At 42.6% G+C, this 18522-nt stretch overlaps 1 protein-coding gene across 6 annotated transcripts in view; it reads right to left on the bottom strand.

Moving 5' to 3' along the window:
• PALM2AKAP2 (PALM2 and AKAP2 fusion) overlaps positions 1-18522 on the bottom strand; it is a 403573-nt gene that overhangs the window by 238125 nt on the left and 146926 nt on the right. For 3 of the 6 annotated variants that reach the window (XM_027769417.1, XM_027769396.1, XM_027769403.1), the window contains exons 6-7: positions 15330-15431; positions 1960-2655 (exon numbers count right to left, since the gene is read on the bottom strand). The exons of 1 other annotated variant lie outside the window; for it this stretch is intronic. In XM_027769417.1, the coding sequence (XP_027625218.1) occupies positions 1960-2655; positions 15330-15431 (798 nt within the window). The remainder of the gene's footprint in view (positions 1-1959; positions 2656-15329; positions 15432-18522) is intronic. 2 more of the 6 variants (XM_027769405.1, XM_027769399.1) reach the window with 2 other exon arrangements.

Here is an 18522-nt window from a genome sequence, read left to right as displayed (position 1 = left end):
CTTTTCCAGATTTTGGGCACACACGCACACACACACACAATACACACACACCCAGCATGTTTCTCAAGCTGCCGGGTCCAGGACTTGAACTGGAGCCATGTGGGATCTAGATGTTCTACTCACCCCACCACAGGCTGACACTGGAATACATATAATTTTAAGTCAAGAAATTAATAACAATAGATTTTAGCACTGAGCAAGCTAAATAGGGCAAATTTAACTGGTTCTGTAATAAAATTCTCTCAATACCATCTTATTTTCTCCTCATCCACTTTCCTCGAAAGTTAGACTTGATATAATACGTCATGTGTTTTTCACAACTACGTTCTACAGGAATATAAACAATTTTGTGAATGGTTTGCAACAAGACTATGAACATGTGGGCAAATAACTTAAAGTTAAGATATTTCTTATTAAAATCAGTTAACATATTCCATCTTTATTTCCGCACCATGTTATTGTTATTTTACTAAATCACTTTCCTTTGGTTTTACTATAATGTGGCTGTTTGCTTAGGGGAGTGCTGAGAGCTTATTTCAAAAACTGTTCCTTGGGCCTAGATAAAAAAATATTCTTTGATATTCTGGAATCTCTATGAGTTTAAGAAACAAGGCTTTAAGAAGCTCAGCCTTGTACCACTCAATTGGTATTTTCCAATGAATTTAAGCACTTTAAGAAGACAGGTCTCTCTTCATCATTTAAAATTGCTTACAATTGACAAGGGTTTTTTTGTTTGTTTGTTTTTTGTTTTTTTTCGGGGGGATGAATCAACCATATGTTGAAGTTACTGGAAGCATTTTCTTTCCTATGGAGACAGAAAGAAAAGAGTACAGACGCAAGGCTTTGTAATCAGCTGGGCCTGTGAGACGAACAGTGAACGCAGTTACAGCACCATCCAGGACGAAGTGGAAGCACAAGGGCAACCACGGTAGATCAGAAAGACTGTTTTAGAAACATGGTCACTGCAGAGATACTTCACAAAATGATCCCCTCATCGAAAATAGATTAACATGATCAGAAAATATCCGTGAAAAAGAAAACAATATAAAAAGTTTACATTATTTGAGAGAATAGAAACAAGGCTCATGGATTTACCTAAGTCTGGAGATCAATCACTACTAATGCTTAAAACAATATTTGTTTCGTGTCCTTAGAAATTTCAAAATGGTGCTTCTTATATAAAGGATCCACCGGTTAAGCCATAGAAAGAGAGACAGCTGTTGACGAGCAGGTTAAGGAATCAGTCCCTACGTTACATTTTAGCTGTGACAAGCACTGGGTTCTTTTACATCAATTTCATTCTGTTTTAACAGAAGGAAAGCCACAGGTGCACAATACTGTAATCTGGAAGCTTAGGTAAGGCAGCACAAAGCATCACCCTAGATTGGACAGACTAAGTAAGGTCCACTTTTTGGCTACACTAGCGACTGGCTAGAGCCAACAGCATTTTGCTACACAAGATTGTATAAAAACAAAGATTCACAGCAAGGGAGGCAAGTGAGAAATCAGGGACGTGGCGGTGTGGGGAGTACATTACAGGAACACACTACAAAATGAACCCCCCAGTGCCCATGAGTCTGATTCCAGTCAAGTGGATTAAGGCTACTATATAACTGGCCGATATGAAGAGTCCATTCCAATCGAGCAGTAAGGAACCGATTCACTCTTGAAGACACAAGGAAAGGTTTAGAGGAAAAGCGAGTTCTTGGAAAGAATGAAGCACACACATGCACGTTGTCTCTCAGGTGAGGAAAAGGAAAAAAAAAAATAATAAGAGAGATCTAAGCAATCCAGCTGCAAGGCAAGGCAGGTGTTTGCTTCCAGTTCACAGTATTGCAGTTAGTGGTACAGTGAGGTCTATGTAAGTGGTGGAGAGAACAGAGGCTGCCCAGAAGAAAAGGGAAGAAAAAAGTGGTCACATGACAACACAGCATTGACAGCGCTTTTTCTTTTGGGTACCTGGGGCTGGCTCTGTGGCCAGACTCTCTTCCTTGCCTTCTGGAGATGAGGGCTCTGTGGTGTCTGAGACCGGCCTCCCAGACACAAGCTCAGCCGCGTTCCCGTCAATAGTGGACACGTCTGTCACTGTCTTCTCCCTCAATGATTTCTCGTCGTCTTCGTCAATGAGGACCAATTCAGCCTTGATGGTTTCATCATAGCCTAGCACCTTTTTGGTCTCCTCTTCATCCTCGATGTTTTGGTAGCCCATAAAAATCATGGTGACGGGCTGATCCAAGTTTGCCTCTGGCCCTTCAGCACTGGAGGTTTGGGCCTGCTGCCCTGGGTTCCCAGAAGAATGATCTTTCCTAGACTTATGTACCATTTCTAACTTGGCTTCTTTGCAGAGCATGTGTTCCTTAGGATGGCTGAGGCTCCCATCCGCAATCACAGTCCTTTCTGACACGTGCCCTCCTCTTAAGCTTGACTGTCCAGCCTTCTGAATAAGCTCTTCTACATCCTTGGCACTTAATTTGTGCACTCCGTTTTCTACTATGGTGCCTCCTGAGTGCACCTCATACACTACTTTGGTACCATCATCATAGACTTTGACTCCTCTCTGATGGACCCCCTCTGGGCCAATGGTAGATGTAGAGAGAATCTTGGTCTCTCCTGTTTGTTTGTCTTTCTCCACATTAATTTCCATGGCGTATACAGCTTGAATGAAAACAAGAGAAAGGAAGTGCATGTTACAACAAAAAAAGCCAGTGAATGGTTAATTGCCAAACAGACAAAAAAATAGGTCTTGTGCCCTTTCTAATCTATCTGCCAAGCATCGTGAGTGTTAGAGTGAAGTGCACATGTGGACAGAGGTGGTCATGTATGTACTTTAACACAGCAGCTTAATGCACTGGGAAGACAGATGCACGGAGTTACTGTATCTCCTTGCACTCACACGCTTAAGGAAGATCTGCTAAAATAAGACCACAAGAGAATTTAGATCTAGATATCCAGAAATACAGGGGGGCTGGCAACATGCAAGTTTACCTTGATTGCAGGCATTCTAGGCTCATACACAATTTCAAAGCCTTTGGTTAAGATGTGTCACTGTGCTGAAATCTTAATTTTTTTTAACCTTTTCAGATACTCTCTTGTTTTTTATTTATTTATTATTATTATTATTTACATTTCCCTTTACTACTAGTGGAAAATATGCCAAGACTGTTGCAGGCAGAACATGGCTATATTCTACTGTACCATGTAAGAAGGTCTTTACAAAAACTGAAGAGGTAGAAAAGCATTCCAATTATGCACTCTGAGAGCACTTGGTCATTTAGCTAGGTTTCTAAAACAAGAACAAGGAAAAGAACAGGACCGAAGCAGTAGCATCCTCTGACACTGGAATCTGAGGCTGACGATCACAGAAGGCCTCTATCTTCTTCCATGCACACAATGCCAAGTCCTGGTGATTCTGTCCCATGATATCTTTCCCATCCGTCATCGTATTTCTGTTCCACTGTCACTCCTCAACATGAAACACGCACTTCCTCTTCCCTAGATGATCACAGGAGCCTCCTACCTGCTCTTTTTCACTTCAGTCTCATTCTCTCCAAATCATCCCAAATTCCTACAAGCTTGTGTTCCCAAAGGCCAGCTCTTTCTTGTTCTATAAACTCTCATGACATTTCTGTGACCTCACAGGCTCCTTGTAAGGCACACATTTTAGACGGGGAGAGACTGGACACTAGACCCATACAGCCCACTGGCTTGGGGCACCCTTTCTGTGGATGAAACCGACATATCAAATTCAGCCGTTTCAAAAGTGACTTCATCTCCTTTTCTCAAAACTCTTCGCAGTCTTGGCATTAAGTGACACAACCCCCACTACCTAGTCTCTCAAGCCAGAGGCTCAGATCCATGAACCTGGTTTGTTTTTTCCTTCCTAGTTTCTCACAAACCATCATGGAGAGTAACTCACTCTACTTCAGATATATCCCACTTACTTCTTCCCCAACGTCTCTCTCACCGTGGCCCCAATCCAGGCTCTCTTCCACTCTCTGCTCCACACCTTGCTCTGACCTTCCCTGACACTCTCTTTCCACTTTAGTACAGGGACTGCAAGCCATGGTCAGAGGGCCAATGATGGCCTGCAGCCTGCTTCTGTAGGGCCTGAAAACTAAGGATGCTTTTATACTTTAAAAGGGTTGTTTAAAAAAAAGAAGAGGAAGAAGGAGAGGAGGAATGAAGAGAGGGAGGAAGGGAGAAATGGAGAAAGATGGAAAGAAAAAAAGATGCAGAAGAGAGGGGCCAGGTGGTGGTGCAGTGGTAACACACTGGATCATGCAGGAAAGTTCCTGGGTTTGCATCCAGAGACTTTCCTGAGTGTGACAGGCTCATGTACATGACTTGGGTTGGCTGAGAATGAGAATACTGTTAGTAGTGCTGTTTCTGTCTCTCTCCTCTCTCGTGGAAGAAATAAACTTGGGGAAAAAAGAAAGGAAAAACAAGAATGTGTGACAAAGACTGTATGTATCCACAAAGTCTAAAACATTTACACTCTGGCTGTTTATATCAAAGGTTTGCCAACCTCTGCCAGTCTATGTTCCACCCTTCCCAGAGTTACCTTACTTGTAAATCCTCTGTTGGTTCCTTCTGCCTGTATAGGATAAACACCAAACTCTGCCTTGGCATATAGATCCCTTCCGAATTTGTCTGCAACCTCCCTTTCTGGCCTTGTCTCACAGCGTCTCTTGTTCTCCATGTCCCGCGGCCATGACAAACATCTTGCTCTCTCCAGGACATGCAACATTCTCCTGTGGCTGCCTGTAAGTGTGCCTGCTGTCTCCCCTGGCAGACTCCTAGAGTCCCATGTCACATGCCTGCCCATCCTTGCCTCCAATCTCTACTTCTTTCTGAATAACAAGTTCCTTAACCCATGGGAAGATCTAACCTATCTTTTCAACTACATGTTTTATCACTCCTTTCCCCTCTAGCACAATCAAATAATGCCATACAGATCTAAATATCTCCTGCTTTTGTTAGTATTCCCTTCCCCTGAAATGTCCTTCTTTAGAGTTTCTGCACATCCAAATATGACTCAGTGCCAAGGTCAGCTGCCTCCTCTTCCTTAGCTTTCTTGGATTCTCTGAACAACTTTTTCTTACCCCTGAAGGCACGTAACAATTTCTACTCAGCAGTATGATTCTTTGTAGGAATGGTCTATCAGTTTCGTAGGTTTCTAGGACTTTTGAGGGTTTGTTTCTTGCCTGCCATCTTTCATAGGTTTTCTCTCCCCAAAGCACCTACCTACCTTAAAGACTGTTACATAGAAGGCACCTAATACACGCACCTGTGAAATAAATGCTATTAGTTGAAGATTCTAATTTGCTTGTCTTAATTTGGTCATGAATACTTTGTATAATAAAACACCCATGAAAAAATACACACAGTAATTAATGTTGGACCTGGTTTAAAAAAAAAACAGCAATGATATGGTCTCATCTGTTTTGCATAATAAGATACAATCGGTTCATGGTTCACACTTAACTGAAAGATTATGAAGCAGATTCCAATACTTGATTTTCACTGTATGCATTTTGAAAGTATCACTTGTTCAGCACAAAGATCTTGAGTTTCCTCAAATTATGCAACAGGAGGCCAACTAATATTTGTCATACAGGTACATGGGTTCACACACAATGAATGACTGCTAGCAAAAGAACGATTTATCTCTTTTGTTCTCATTTTCCACAAAATATGCCATTGGAGAAACAGAATAGACATTTAAATTTCACATGGACTCCAAAGGCTTGTTCTCGAAATGTTATACTTACATTAAGAAGTACAGTTTTGGGTTAAAATATATCCTACTACTATTAATACATTTATGAAACATTTATAAATAAGGTATGGAATGAGTGTCAGCTTGTAGGTACAATATCTAATTATCCCCCAAACATCCAGTAATATGTGAACAAAACATGACACCGATCTGCAATCAATACAGAAAATGGAACAAAATACTCCTATGTTTACATCTATATGTGACAGAATACCAATTATTAATATGGGAATGTTTAGAGATCACGCTCTCCCTCCTCTGCCCACCAATGAGAAAACTGTCATTGTTGGTCCCATTTTCCTCTACCCACAAAACTTCACCCCAGCCTCATTTTGTTCTTGCGTCTTTCTGGGATCAGAGACTGGACAGAAAGGAGAAAGAGAAAAAGTCTATCAGTGAAAGGTTAAGTAGAGCCACACCATGAAAGATTAGAAAGGAGTTTAGTGGGAGTAAAAGCTGTGTGGGATATGGATTCAGTGGGAGAATGCTGTGGTAACGAATAATGTTTTGGAGAGAGTAATATGGGGAGGAAAGAAAAGGGAATTACAAGAAGTACAGCTGAGTGGAGTTATGAATTAGGTCTTTTTAAATATCCTTAAGAAGAAGGCCAGCCCTGTGGTCTAGTGGTTAAGGAAGCTAGATCCCATATGGCCACCTGTGTAGTTTGAATCCCAGCCCTAGCAACTTGAAAGACATGATGGGTGTGTGTGCCCCGAACCCCAATGAAGTGGAGAAATGGTAGAGAATGGATTGTGGCATGAGCACACCCCATTGTGGGTGCTTTCTCCCTCTCCCTCTATCTCGGTCTCTCTCTGGCGAGCGCACGTACCCTCTGATAACATTTTAAAAAACATATTCTTCAAAAGAAACAGGTACAGAATTCCTTTTTGATGGTTTTTTGGTATATGACTTTACACTGTGTTTCTTTAAACATAACACAGGTCTGGGACCGAATCACATGTGATGTGATTTCATTAGGACCATAGATTTATATTATTTACAAATTATACTTATTCTTTCAATACTTTTAGATATGAACATATTTACACGTTGTACTTATTCTTTCAATACTTTTAGATATGAACATAGAGTATTTAGAGCATTTTGACACGCTTTTATAATAAAATAAACTTAGATATGTTATGCCATAAAATACAACACTCACATGTATTTTTTTCAAGATAAAACATATTGCTACATGGGCCAGCCCATGGTGTGCTGGGTAAGGAAACAAGGCACATGACTGACTACGTGGTTTGCTTCCTGGACCCAGCAGCTTGAAAAACACACTGGCTGCATGAGTGTGCATGCCTGAAATAAGGAACTCCAGAGTGGCCATCCTCCATGGGAGGAGCTTTCTCACTTCCTCTCTTCTCTCTCTCTCTGGCAAATGTACACACACTACAGCAAAACAAAAACCATAAGGCTTCAAAGGAACCACTCATTTTGAGCCACTTTCTTAAGTTTGTGGTCACAGTCACTTTCTTCTCTGGGAAAGGGTACAGAGCCCTGAGAGAAGCTCTGGCTTACCTAAAGGCAGTATTTAGTCTTCATGAATACACATGTAAGAGTGTTATTTGGGCATTCAGAGGAGCTCAGAAGGTGTGAGTGATTATCTTCAGTGTGTTCTTTGAGAGAGAGGATGCATTTATATTTTGCTTCAGTTCTCTGTCAACACACATTACAAACTGTGAGTTATGGTGAATACAAACCCGTAGGAAAATAAGTCTTATATATTAGGTTCTGCATTTTATTTTTGATGCAAACGGTTTTAAAAGCTCTTCAGCTGTCACTGCCAAGCAGGTGATACCATAGTCCTCTCACTCCTGTCCCCTGTCTCTAACCACAAGGAACACTTTCTACTCCGACTTGTCTTCCCTCAAGCTTTCCCATGCCAAAGATAAACTACAACCTGTATACCAATGAGAGTCAAAGGACTTGTTTCCTTGTTCACCTCGTGAAAAAAATAGTAATAACGAGAACGGAAGCTGCTGAGTGGAGGTTTTCTGGGAAGTCCCTGAAAGGGATCTTGAAAGAGCCCTGTGAGCATAAAGAAAAGAACAAGAAGACAAACTCGCTGAAATTTCCTGGAGGAAGGAGCTGAGGAGGAGAGACAGAAGACAGTTCAATGGAAACTTTACTGATGGGCAGACTAAACCCTGGAAGTATGTTTTTATTAAATGGTATATGCTATTATTCATTTGCAAACATTATAGATCGATGACAGTAAAATTGGAGTATATAAAGCATTTCATTACCCTTTTTAATAACTCAGTGAGGGGAAACAGCAGGTGACACAGTGGTTAAAATGCTGGGCACTCCCACATGGTTGACCACGGTTTGAGTCTCGGATCTGGTGGCTTGCTTGCTTGCTCTATCTTTCTCTCTCTCTCTCTCTCTCTCTGGTCAAATTAAAATAAATGAACGAATAAATAAAATTAAATAAGAATTTAAAAAAAATAACCCAGTGAGACAGCTGAGTGAAATGTTCATTTTATTAATAAAAATAAGAACCAGTGTGCTAATTTCTTCAAAGGGATACAAATGAGGACCTGGTCAGCTGGTGCAGCAGTGACACAAGTGGACCCATGGGACAGGGTCCTGGGTTTCCATCACAGGGCTCTACACAACGGATACACATGCATGTCCCACAATCGAGGCTGGCTGAGGCTGGGGCTGGAATGTAGCGTAAAGACCTTGTTGGGATGCCTTCCCTGCTCTTTTTTTTTGGAGAGATTTTCGCTATAGGGCGCGTGCGCTTGCCAGACAGACAGAGACATAGAGACAGAAAGCGAGAAATCACCCCCCAGGGGGAATGGTCATGCCACAATCCCTTCTCCTCCATTCTCTTCTCGGGATCTTGGGCACGCATGCACACATGCCTGGCGTGAGTTTTAAGCCACCAGATCCAGGACGCGAACCACGGTCGACTACATGGGAGTCCAGTGACATAGCCATTACGCTAACTGCTGGTTCCCCCTGCTCTTTTATGTTAGAAATAAACTTTTTAAAAAAAGGAATGCAAGTGGACGATGCACTGGTGCTTTAATTGGGGCATCTGTGTTTGGTTTCCTTGGTTCTTGCCCTTACAGCTCCTTCAGCAGTAGGCGGACTCCTAGAAGCAGTAGAGACACTTGAATAGAAAGCTGACAGTTCTAGTCTCTAAGTCCTGAAAACAGTTAGGTGTGGGGTAGGTTGTGAATCCCCTGGAGAAGATGCCTACCTAAAAGTCAAGGTGAAAGGGACATGAGAAGCTGCTGTGGCCTAGGGCTCTGCAGGGTCCAGAAAGATGGCTGTGAGCAAAAATTGCTTGGTTCTGGTTCAAACGTTTTCCCTGCTCTATACACTCAACTGTCAACTGCTACCTTCACTTTGGCAAAGAGAAAGCAACTGTATGAACTTTAAAAAGCCTTGAAAGGGGCCAGCAGATGGAGTAGCGATTATATTGTTGGACTCCCACATGGCTGACTGCGGTTTGAGTCCTGGACCCAGTGAGTTGAAAATCGCCGTAGGCATGCGTGTGTGTGTGTGTGCATGCCCAAGATCCTAAAAGGAGAATGGAGGAGAAGGGACTGCAGTATGGCCATCTCCCCTGGAGGGTGATTTCTCATGTTCCCTCTCATAGTCTCTGTCTCTCCCTCCCCCAAGCGCAGGCCCTAGGGCAAAAACCTCTTTAAAAAAAAAAGCCTTGAGAAGGGGGAACAGCAGCACCTAACACACAAAAGATACCAAGCAAATGAGTATTATGTAAAAACTATGCATTGACTACCATTTTTTTGGATCACCAAATAAACTCATACTTTAATTCCACTTTTCATAAAGTTTTTAAAGTCCCTTTGTATTTTAGGAAGATGGAAACTACCATAATGGTTAAATCCCTTGAATTGGGCTACCCCCAGCTCACTTACTGTGACTCACTGTGATCGTGGGAGAAGGGACAAGTTACGTTTAAGTGCCACATGCCCTGCTGTCCTTAGTCAGTATGAAGGGCTATGTCAGGGAAAGGGAGGAAGACAGTGGATCTGAATTTCTATCCAGATCACACCCCATCTTTGGGCCTCATTGTCCTCCTTTGTGCAATGAAAGTTTTCCAGCTTTGATATGCTAACGTCCTGTGTACAGCCTGTGTGGCTCCAGAGTCGCTGTTGTATAAAGCTTAGGAGGAGGACAGTGGACAGAGTAGGACTACCACCCATCACACAGGATGTTTAGCTACGGTCATCCTAGCACAGTGAATGTCCTGTAGCTGGCCCTATACCTGGTATGCAATAGACAAGAAAGGCATATGCTTGGGACCAGCAGTTAGCATAATGGCTATGTTGCTGGACTCCCATGTAGTCGACCGCGGTTCGTGTCCCAGATCCGGTGGCTTAACTCACGCTGGGCGTGTGTGCGTGCCCGAGATCCCGAGAGAAGAATGGAGGAGAAGCGATTGGGCATGGCCATCCCCCCGGGGGGTAATTTCTCGCTTTCTGTCTCTCTGTTTCTGTCTGTCTGGCGAGCGCATGCGCCCTATAGCAAAAACCTCTCAAAAAAAAAAAAAAAAAAAAAAGAAAGGCATATGCTTGACTTAATGAACACATGTATGTGCAGTCTTGTCCCTTTGCGTATATATGATTATGCATAAACATATGAGGAATCTCCAAGAAGTTCATGGAAAATATATATTATGAAAAATGTGTGCACGAATTTCAAAAATGTTTGCACCAAATAAACTCATGTATTCTTTTAAGAGAGGTTTTGCTATAGGGTGTGTGCACTTGCCCAAGAGACATAAAGAGACAGGAAGCGAGAAATCACCCCCTGGGGGTTGGCCATGTGGCAATCTCTTCTCCTCCATTCTCCTCTTGGGATTTGGGGCACACATACACACACACACACACACACACACACACACACACAGCATGAGTTTCAAGTTGCCGGGTCTAGGACTTGAACCACGATCGACTATATGGGAGTCCAGCGGCGTAACTGTTACGCCTTCTGTTGGTCCCTATATAAACTCATATTTTAATTCCATTTTTCAACAAACTTTTTGAAGTCCCTTTGTTCAAGCATTCTCTTGAGGTTAGAAATATCAATGACAATGTAAATGAGAAAATTAACTCAGAGCGGATCCTCTCTCTCATTTTAAAGTACAATCTCTGCTCCAAAACCTAGTGATCAAAACATTCTTTGAAGTAATTGTTTTCCCAAGACACCTTATTTTGTATTAACAAAAATAAGTCACCAAGGGTGTGATGTTGATGGATAACCAAGGCAAAAGTCAATTTCTTCTATCTGATTTTGCTTCTATGTCCTTGGTCAGGAAGGATAGTGTTCTGTCTGAAAGTGCTGGAAAGAATATTGCTGAGAGGGAAGAGAAGCCTACGTAAGTAGAAAAGATTGAAAAACAGTAAAGCACCCAGGATATACAAGCTTTGGGCTCAGGGTTCCAGTTTCTTTATCACTGAATTTGTCTCAGGAATCTTGTACAGCAGAAAGGGCGCTGGAGGCTCTCATTTTCAAAACGAGGACGAGTTTCTAAACAACTTGACATCATAGCTAACTAAACTCTAAAGTTAATTTTCAGAGAGTGGAGACCATCAAGAGCCAAAGTGGGTTCATTAGGCAGAAATGATATAAAATAATCTTATTTTCTTTTATGTTAAAGGTCTCTGTGAAGATTAAGCAAATGCCAGAGATAAAATACATATGGTACGTAAGTACAAAGTCCCTTACATTCCTGGGCCTTGGGTATCAGAAGACCGTGCGAACTTGCTCCTGGCTGAATGTTCATGATACACTGGTGCTAACCAAAGCCAAAGACTGTGTTACCAAAGGCCAAGACATCCCTAATGATGTGCCACAAGGCTCTCACTGTGGCTCCAATGTACAGCATTTCTATCAGTGAAACCAGGGAAAACAATGAAGGATTGCTTTTCAGATTTGAGATGGTAGTAAACTGGGAAGAAAAACAAACATTTGAGGTACCAAAATAATGAGCTAGAAAGACCCTCAGAAGAAAGAAGAGAGTTTTCTACATTCAAAACTGTTAAACCCTTGATTAAAATGAAATCTGATGCAGAAATACATGTAAATGCCAGGATGGGAAAGCACATCAGACCTTACGGTACAATCCATGACAATCCCCTTTCCACTTCCCTGCTGTGGTTCCTCAGTGACTGCATGCATCCCCCCAACACTCATGACAGTCTAACAAAAAGAAACTTAGCACTCACGTCAAACCTACAAAGGGCAGAAAGACACAGAGCTCTTTCTTATTTTGGTCTTCTGAGATTAAGAAGTAAAGACTTTTGTAGGTTCTTCCCTGTGTGAGCAGGTGAAGCATCAGGTGCCCCGTCGAAGTGAATAAATTGCACGTTCCAGCTGAAATGGTTCTGAAACAATGACTGCAGTGGATAAAGGCAAGGAGCCTGAGCCCAGCACATGTACATGTGGCTTTGGGTGGCCCAGCTCTGGTCATGCAGGCAGAAGGGGAACTGCTATGTGATGCTGGAAGCCATATGGGAAAGCTCCAGGTCTGCATCCCAGGTCTGCTGAACATGCTGAGTAAGCCAGGTATGCTCGCGAGCACACCTGTGATCCTGGCTGGCCGCAGAGCTCAGGGGAGCATCATGACATGAAGACCTGGCTGAGGGTGCCTCCCTGTTTCTTTCTCTCTCTCTTAGGAAATAGATAAATCAATTTTGACCAAAAAGCTTTGGAGTTTTACTTCATAAACTGAAGCTGCAAGGCCACTTTGCTGGTAAGTGCATCAGAGGACCCAGGGCAGCTCTGAACACTGCACTTCAGGGAGACTAGAGACAGAGTGGGGGGTTCAGAGGAGAGAGACAGGGAGGGCGGAGAGCATCTCAAAGCAATCTCGTCATTTTAGAACCAGCTGAAGAGACTGGAGGTACAGAGTAGGGATCTGGGAAAGATAAGAAAGGACAGTCATTTTCAAATACTTAAAGGGAAATTAGAACATAGGTTTGTTGTAAGTAGCTCCACGGGGCTGGGATAAGAAGCAATTGGTGGGAAAAACAGATATGGATTACTAGTCTGTAATCCAGCTACTCAGGAGGCTGAGGCAGGAGGATCACAAGTTCAAGGCCAACCTGGACAACATAGTGAGATCTCATTTCTGAAAAATAATAAAATAAAACAAAGCAATGGGTGGCAGATGAGGCAGACAAATGATGGCACTGTCAGAGGAATAATTTCTCAGTAGTCAGAACCAACTAGAGCTGGAACAAGCACCTACAGGGAGAGTAACCCATAATCATGGAGGCGCATGACCATGATTTGGTGCCATCTTTAAGAGACTCAGTGTTGGAATAAGGATTGGAATAGATGCCTCCTAATTCTGAAAATCAATGATTCCAAATAAATCCCAATTGAGAGAGAGTCCTAAACCACCACAACTCCAAACAACCAGAATATTTGTCATAATACTCAGTAATGACAAGATACATTTATAAAAATGGGCCCAAGGTTGTTCAAATTTCCAGAAGGACATTCCTAAAGCAAGATGGGTTGTACTGTAAAAACTCTAGTGATGAGTGACATTGTTGGCATGCTACACATGCTCTGTGTGTCACCATTAACCATAACTGATAGTGAATCTGAACTCCTCACTCCAAACACAGCCTGGGCAAAGGAGTCAACCATATCAAATTCACTTCCTTCCACAGCTCTGCTTATGTGTATTCCCATGGTAAATACGTTTATGCAAATTAGTTCTTAACTAATAAACAAAAGTACATGTAAACTTGTTTTTAAAAAGATTCTGATCACATTATACTTTAAAAAATGCATTTGCCTTGAATCATTATGCTTTTGCTGTTATCTTCAAATATGAGGGGTATGAGGTTGTGGTAGTTACGAGCATTACTTATATATTAATATAGCACCCTTTTTTTAGAATTATTCTTTTTAACATTATTTATTTACTTATTTTAATTTGACCAGAGAAGATATATATATATATATATAAATAGAGATTGAGAAAGTGAGAAAGCAAACCACCAGGTTCAGGACTTGAACCACAATCAGCCATGTGGGATGTGGGAGTCCAGCACCCTTAACCACCATGCCACCTGCCAGCCCCAGTACTCTTAAACTTTAACTCCTTGACTACCAAAGCTGTCCAAATCCTTTCTCTATCTCTTAAAATTAGGTTTCACATACTGTCCCCACCCTCTCCATGAGCTGACTGACCCACTGGATATCACATGTCCTTTGAAGTGCAGAATCTTATGGAGGGGATTTGAGAAGCTGTTTACCCACAACTACTGGGAACCACAAACACCCATTTCCAGTAACGAGTGAGAGCGTGTGGGACCTTTAAACAGTTGTTTACTCAAGTTATCTCAGAAGTGCGCCTCGGAACACTTAGAGAATCTAAAGCTTACGTGACCACTAGGGATTTCTTTGTAGCCCACCTGTAGGCTGCAAGCTCCAGTTTATCCATCCTGTAACTGCGCAGTATATGTGGTCATGACCCAGACTTAGAAGACACCACTTACATTCAATCCAGCTCTTAGAACTCTCTGAGTCTGTGTGTAAAAGCCACATGCTAAGATGTTTTCAGAGATGCCCAGTCAATATTTAAACGTAGTGGAAACAACAATGACATCTACACATATTTGCCTTTTTATTTTATTTTTACATTAAAATGAGGGATTCTTTTTTTCATGAAATAGTCAACTTGGTCTATTTCCTCTGGCATAAAAGTCCAAGAATCAGATTGTTTTATTTTATAAAAGGTGTCATTAAGTGACAAGCATAAACTTACCAGAGTACCTAAGACATCATCTGATGCTTATATTTGAATTCGCCTACATTGTCACTAACTGTCCAATCTTGTGCAACTCATTTTTTTCACTCTACCCCCCCAACCATCAGAGTATTTCTATGTGGAGCAAAAGGGCTCCTATAGAGACTTATTGTTCGCTTCCTTCTAGTTCTGATTTCTAAGGCAGATCTGCATTAAACAGAACAAAATCTGGCTCTCTACAGAGTTTATACTCATAGATATATTATTTGATAAAACACACAATTGTATAAGAAACATTACAAGAAACACATGTTCTTAAAGTGGCTACGTTTCCCACACAGTAGCTAAGAAGTAACTCTAGCAATGGGAAGACTTGGGAGTATTTATTCATAGCATACACATAGCTCCATTCCCAAAGGATCTCAACAACATACACCCATGCTTTGAAAATACTCTCCATCCACCCTCCATGACAGTTCTTTCAATTTGTGCAATTCCAAAGAGAAAAGCAGAAATCCCAGATTTAAGATAGGTAGAAACACCATGAACACAAAAGACTCCCCTGAAGTTAGAGAGAAAACATCCTAGGAATTCCTCAAAACTTCTTCCCACATGGTCCTCAATTACCTGCCTTGGGTGACCACTGTAAAAATGCCACATCTGAGGCTGGTCTGAAGGCGGGTGCCCCTATGCGAGGATATCAGGTCACCCCTCATTCATAAAGCTCAGACAAATGCGAGTCCCTTGGCCAGTCCTGGTGTCAAAATCCAAGTGCTCCCCAGGACTTACCAGCTGTTCTGCTGGTCCCGTCCTGCCCAGGTGATGGTTCTGCTGCTCGTGAACAGAGGATTGGCAGGTCGGGGAGCTGGGAGGAAATGTAATTTACTGCATCTGGTAGCAGAGAACAGGGAATACAATTAGCACAGAGTTGGGAGGCCCAGTGGGTTCACTGCCAAGACAGCAGCTCGTCTGCCCTACATAATGGACCGCTGAGGCGGCCGCTGGGCCGAGGGGATCAGAGTAAACAAAGGCAAGCGTTTGCCTTTGACTGGTATTCAGCAGAGTAGCTGAGGCAGGAGGGATCCTAGCCAGAGGGCTCAAGCCCCAGGACCGCTCTATGTATTTGAAGAGTCATCAGAAAACTCTAGATTCTAGAAGAACAATGAGTTCACGGGGATAAAAGAACCAGAGATGGGCCCGCTAGAGCCATTATCAACTTGATGGGATTGACCGAATATGGAACATTGAACTAGAAATGTGCACTAAATAGTACCGAAAACAGAGTCATTCTCTAAACTGGAAATACAGCTTTATGTGCCTGATTCATTAAAAAAAATTATATTCATTAAAACAAAAAAACCTCCAAAATATATATCCTGAATTCAATACTTCAGGCTGGTGCTTCAGCCAGCCAATCCTGAGATTCCAAATAACAAGCCAGTGAGCTCACAATTAGCTCAGCTCCAGGAAATGTTGCAATAGAGGGAGACCATCAGCTTTGCTTGGGCCAATACCTTGGCAAGCCCACTTAGAGAGCTGAGACCTCGAAAGGCCTAGATGTTAGCAGGCATGCCAAGGCATCAGAGGAGGAATCCACTGGGGTGAGACAAGAAGAATCTATGTAATCTCCAGACAAGTGGCAAAGCGAAAGCAGGGAGATTCTGGAAAGCAGGGTTTCCCACATGTGATCACATGATGCAATTCCTTCATGTCAGGACCATGTAACGGAATCCTGGAACATCAACCACTCATCACTGATTACGCCGACTGCTCGCTGCTTATCTCTACTGAATACCCCCCATCACCTCAACACGTTCAACACAGAACTGGTAACCACTCCTACTCCTCTGCTGGTTGGCCTGTGCTCTGCATCTCTGCTTGTGGACACCATTACAATTCAATCAGGGTCCTCTTCCTCCCAGCATCCAATCAATCCTGCAGTCTCTACTCTTCCATATCTCTTATGCCTGACCCCTCCTCTGTAACCCATCAAAACTGTCTTGGTTCTGGTAGGTTTCTTTTTTTCTTTTTGAAATCTCACACTAGAGAGGATAGAGAATAGGCACTGGAGTGGGATTACTTCACTTCTATACTGACTAGAACATTTTTTGGCTCATGCGTGAGTCTGAATCATCCAAAATGTGTTAATACTGGTCCACTATGTTCTCAGGGCAAAGATGGAGCTTTTCCAAGAGAATGGGCTCTTCCATATTAATTATCTAGGGAGAAGGAACAAGAAAGGGAGATTAGGTGGGCAGGATATCGGCTGGAGTGAGGCTCAAGTGGTCCTCTCTCTCCGGGGCCTTATGTGAGCTGGAGCTTGAACCCTGGTTGGGGAGGTATGATGGGTGGAAGGCCACCTGACAGCAAGAAAGGAAGCTGGGCCTCTGAGAGGATGGTGAGCTGGGAGACAGCTGTAAAGCAGCCTGCAGGGACACCCTGAAGCAGGCCTGGATCTGACCTAGGAGCTCTGAGTGTGGCCATGTGTCTGATGGTACACATTATCCTCTATGAAGAACTGCACGTCTGTCACTCCTGAATTTGGGTTTCAGTATGGAGAGCTGCGGGAAGGGTCTGTGCTCAGCAAAGCACAAGGCAGGATCAACAGCCTAAAGTAAGTTGGTTGGAGGGAATAGGAATGGATTGGTCTCAGTGGCCCCTTTGGAAAAATGAAACAGCAATCTGAGACTAGAGGGACACTTTAGAAGAGAAGAGATGACTACGGTAGATTTTCAGAACTCCTGAGTATCACTGAAGATTCTAGAAATTTGTGGAATAGGTTCTTGATGAATCTGATTTTCTGCATTCACGTTAGATAGAGGCTCAAGCCATCAAGACCAAGTGAGATTACATGGACTGGTCATATGTGTGTCTAGTAAATTCTATGTTAAATACAGAGTTTCTAGGGCATCTCTGTGTATGGAAAGTTTTAGCAGTTAGAAACAAAGTCACTGGTAAACAGGAGATTTTCCACCTGAAGTAACAAGTGATTCTTAGGGCTTAGGTCTTGGCCTCCTCCAGGAGGTGCTCTCTGTCAGATGCCAGTGGGTGATGGAGTCACCTTTGCCTAATGTCTACAACTATGACCCTGAAGACAACTCAGAGTCTGGGGCTACGTGGCTTTCTCTAAGAGATAAGGGAAGGAGAATGGAGCTTGAAGAGAAGGGCAAGCCAGACCCCTCAATACGTCATTAAGTACTAAACCCTAAGGTTCTGTAACCAGGAAGTGTCTAATAGACCAGCACAAGAAATAACAAACAGGGCCTTCAAACCTTCAATGGGAAAATTTCTTCAGGTGACCTCAATCAATAAATTGCCCTCTTCCTACCAAGTCAGGATGCTCTCTCACTATCCTCTCTACTGTCAGACGGTAGAAAGCAGTCACTTAAGGGAGTGAGTGCTGGTTTTCAGTTCCAGCACTGCTAAAATATTTACAGTCACTAGGAAGAACATCAATAGCTACAGCTAGAGAAACAAAATTGATGCAAAATTTCCTTAAAATATACCTTATGAGCAACTGAAGATTAAGATTTCCAAACTAATGGCATGACAAATTTTTTTAAAGAATCATTCATTTATTTAATTCTATTCATTATTATTTTTATTTTTATTTGACCAGAGAGAAAAAGGAAAAAGGAGAAAGCAAGTTGCCAGGTCTGAGACTCGAACTGCAGTCAGCCATGTGGGAATCCAGCTTCTTCAACCAACACACCACATGCTGGCCCCGTTATGAAGGTTTTGACTTAGGGAGGGCTCAGGTCACCAGAGCCCACAATGGAATGAGAACCTAAGAGGACCAGTATCAGGCAGCAAGGATTGAGATGGACCCAGGACTGATTCCTTGGCTTATTCTGACCTTGGGTTTCACATCATTTCCTTAGTGTGTGAGGAACTAGATACATACTATAGCAATTTACAGTTATACAAGATACTGTGCCTGCCTAAGGCTGTAAAAACCTTTCTGATGGAGGAGGGTTCTGCT

Source organism: Tupaia chinensis, unplaced genomic scaffold (genome assembly GCF_000334495.1).
Source record: "Tupaia chinensis unplaced genomic scaffold, TupChi_1.0 Scaffold000081_1, whole genome shotgun sequence".
NCBI classification, from domain to species: domain Eukaryota; kingdom Metazoa; phylum Chordata; class Mammalia; order Scandentia; family Tupaiidae; genus Tupaia; species Tupaia belangeri.
The sequence above is the reverse complement of the archived record's forward strand: the minus strand, read 5'-3'. Positions and strand labels throughout refer to the sequence as shown.